The sequence below is a fragment of the Cibotium barometz genome, chromosome 38 (genome assembly GCF_041138505.1).
Source record: "Cibotium barometz isolate CiBa-2024 chromosome 38, ASM4113850v1, whole genome shotgun sequence".
NCBI classification, from domain to species: domain Eukaryota; kingdom Viridiplantae; phylum Streptophyta; class Polypodiopsida; order Cyatheales; family Cibotiaceae; genus Cibotium; species Cibotium barometz.
Genome location: NC_141083.1, coordinates 7,752,611 through 7,754,350, shown reverse-complemented (window position 1 = coordinate 7,754,350; position 1,740 = coordinate 7,752,611). Strand labels below are relative to the sequence as shown.

At 35.9% G+C, this 1,740-nt stretch overlaps 1 protein-coding gene across 1 annotated transcript; it reads right to left on the bottom strand.

Moving 5' to 3' along the window:
* Positions 1 to 898: 898 nt before the first annotated feature.
* LOC147616292 (uncharacterized) lies at positions 899 to 1,423 on the bottom strand. The gene is made up of 2 exons (XM_086777058.1): positions 1,218 to 1,423; positions 899 to 1,123 (listed from the first exon to the last, which is right to left on the bottom strand). Exons 1-2 carry the CDS (start codon positions 1,384 to 1,386, stop codon positions 900 to 902), a joined length of 393 nt encoding a protein of 130 aa, XP_086633184.1. The 5' UTR covers positions 1,387 to 1,423; the 3' UTR covers position 899.
* Positions 1,424 to 1,740: the final 317 nt, after the last annotated feature.

Sequence of the window (1,740 nt, the reverse complement as noted above, 5' to 3'; positions counted from 1 at the left end):
TCTACTTCTCTTTTTTCCCCTCTTGATTGGACATACTTTAGCTTATCACCATATAATGGTAAGTGTGAAGATGCAGAAGATGAGTTTTCCACTTCTTCTCGCAAAAATAGGGAGGTGAATTGGAGCCATTCTTCCAGTACATCTTGAAAATCGATAAATAAATTATGGCCATGTGTGATAGGAGATTGACCTAGCCGATTAAGCAAAATAATAGACCTAATGTCATTTGTATTATTTAGATTTAAAAGGTAGGGTAGAAGGTCATTGCACAGTACGTAGTCGTGCCCTCCTTGAAAACTTTCAGGGAAGAGACAGTTGTCTTTTGGATTAACACATCCCTTGAAAGGGCTATCATCAATAAGCAATGTATTCTTCTTATTGCAAATATCTTGGAACTGATTCCAAACCTTGAGTAAAGGTTTAAACATAGCCTCAACAGTAGGCTTATCTGGCCTATACACTTTTCGAAGATTATGGATATAACATTCTTCTTGTCCCCACACCATAAAGAAATGATATTTCTTATGTGCATACTGTTCAAGAGTGTTTACATAGGCACAAACATTCTTGTGTAGCATGGTGGACCAAATACCAACATGAAAGTACTGGCAAATCTCATCCAAAAATTCAAAACACTCGGGGCGAATAACAGCTGTGGTGCGACCAATATCAATTCGAATACAATTTGTTTGTGGATGCATCTTCTCTTCCTTGTTGAGTAAAACTCCATTAAGATCAAGTATAAGTGCATGTTTCTTTATGGTGATTGCACGAGGAATATTTTCTGCATACAATACAGAAGAATGATAACACTTTAATGTGTTTACATACTTAACAATATTAAAACAAGTGATCCTATATTATCAATGAGAGCTAATTACAACAAAACATCCACAAGTTTACTTTCGTTTCATGCTCCCATACTCATCTATGACGATGGCTCCTAGACTTGATTGCATTTCCCTATTGATTGGTGAAGATTGAAATACTAATCTATCTCCATCTCTCTCAAAAGAATATAAACTTCCTAGAGGCCTACTCTTTTGTGTATCGGAACGTAGCTCCTCAACACGTTGCTCTATTTCTTGCGTACTTAACTTGTGATTGTTAGAAGTAGCTATACCTGCAAAAACAACTCTCGCTGAGAAACATACTTTTTAACACACAAAATTGCTGAATAAATCATCTTAAATAACATCCTATTGAAAAAGATATACCTTTAGGTTTCTTGGCACCCTCTGCCACCACAGAGTCCTTGATTTCAACTATTCTCTCTTTATTCGTAGCATATGTAGCCTCATCAATTTCTTCAACACCCTCTGCCACCACAGAGTCCTTGATTTCAACTATTTTTCCTTTATTTGTAGCATATGTAGCCTCATCCATTTGTTCAACAATCTCTTCTTGTCTCTCCTTGGTTGCAGAAGTCTCTTGAAGCTCTTCATTAACTTTATCTTTATTCTCACTAACCTCAACATTAACTTGCAAATTAGGAATGTCCTTAGTCTCTTTAGTCCTATCACTTGAAGGCCTTGAAGATGTTTGCAAAGCTGAATCATCGATGTGATCTACCTCCACCATGTTGTCTTCATTATTTCTAGCATTTAAATCATGAGAGTTGATCTCTCTAGTAGGGCTTTCATGATGATGTTCTAGTTGAGCAATGTTATCTTCGTCTTTCCCTTCTTTGTATATATCTGTAAGATTAAAATAAAATGCTATTACTTTTAGGATTTAAAT

Coding starts and splice junctions, on each gene's coding strand:
- LOC147616292 (XM_086777058.1), bottom strand. CDS start 1,386: ATGGATGAGGCTACATATGCTACAAATAAAGGAAAAATAGTTGAAATC. Junction 1,124..1,217: donor GGGTGCCAAGAAACCTAAAG/GTATATCTTTTT, acceptor TTGTTTTTGCAG/GTATAGCTACTTCTAACAAT.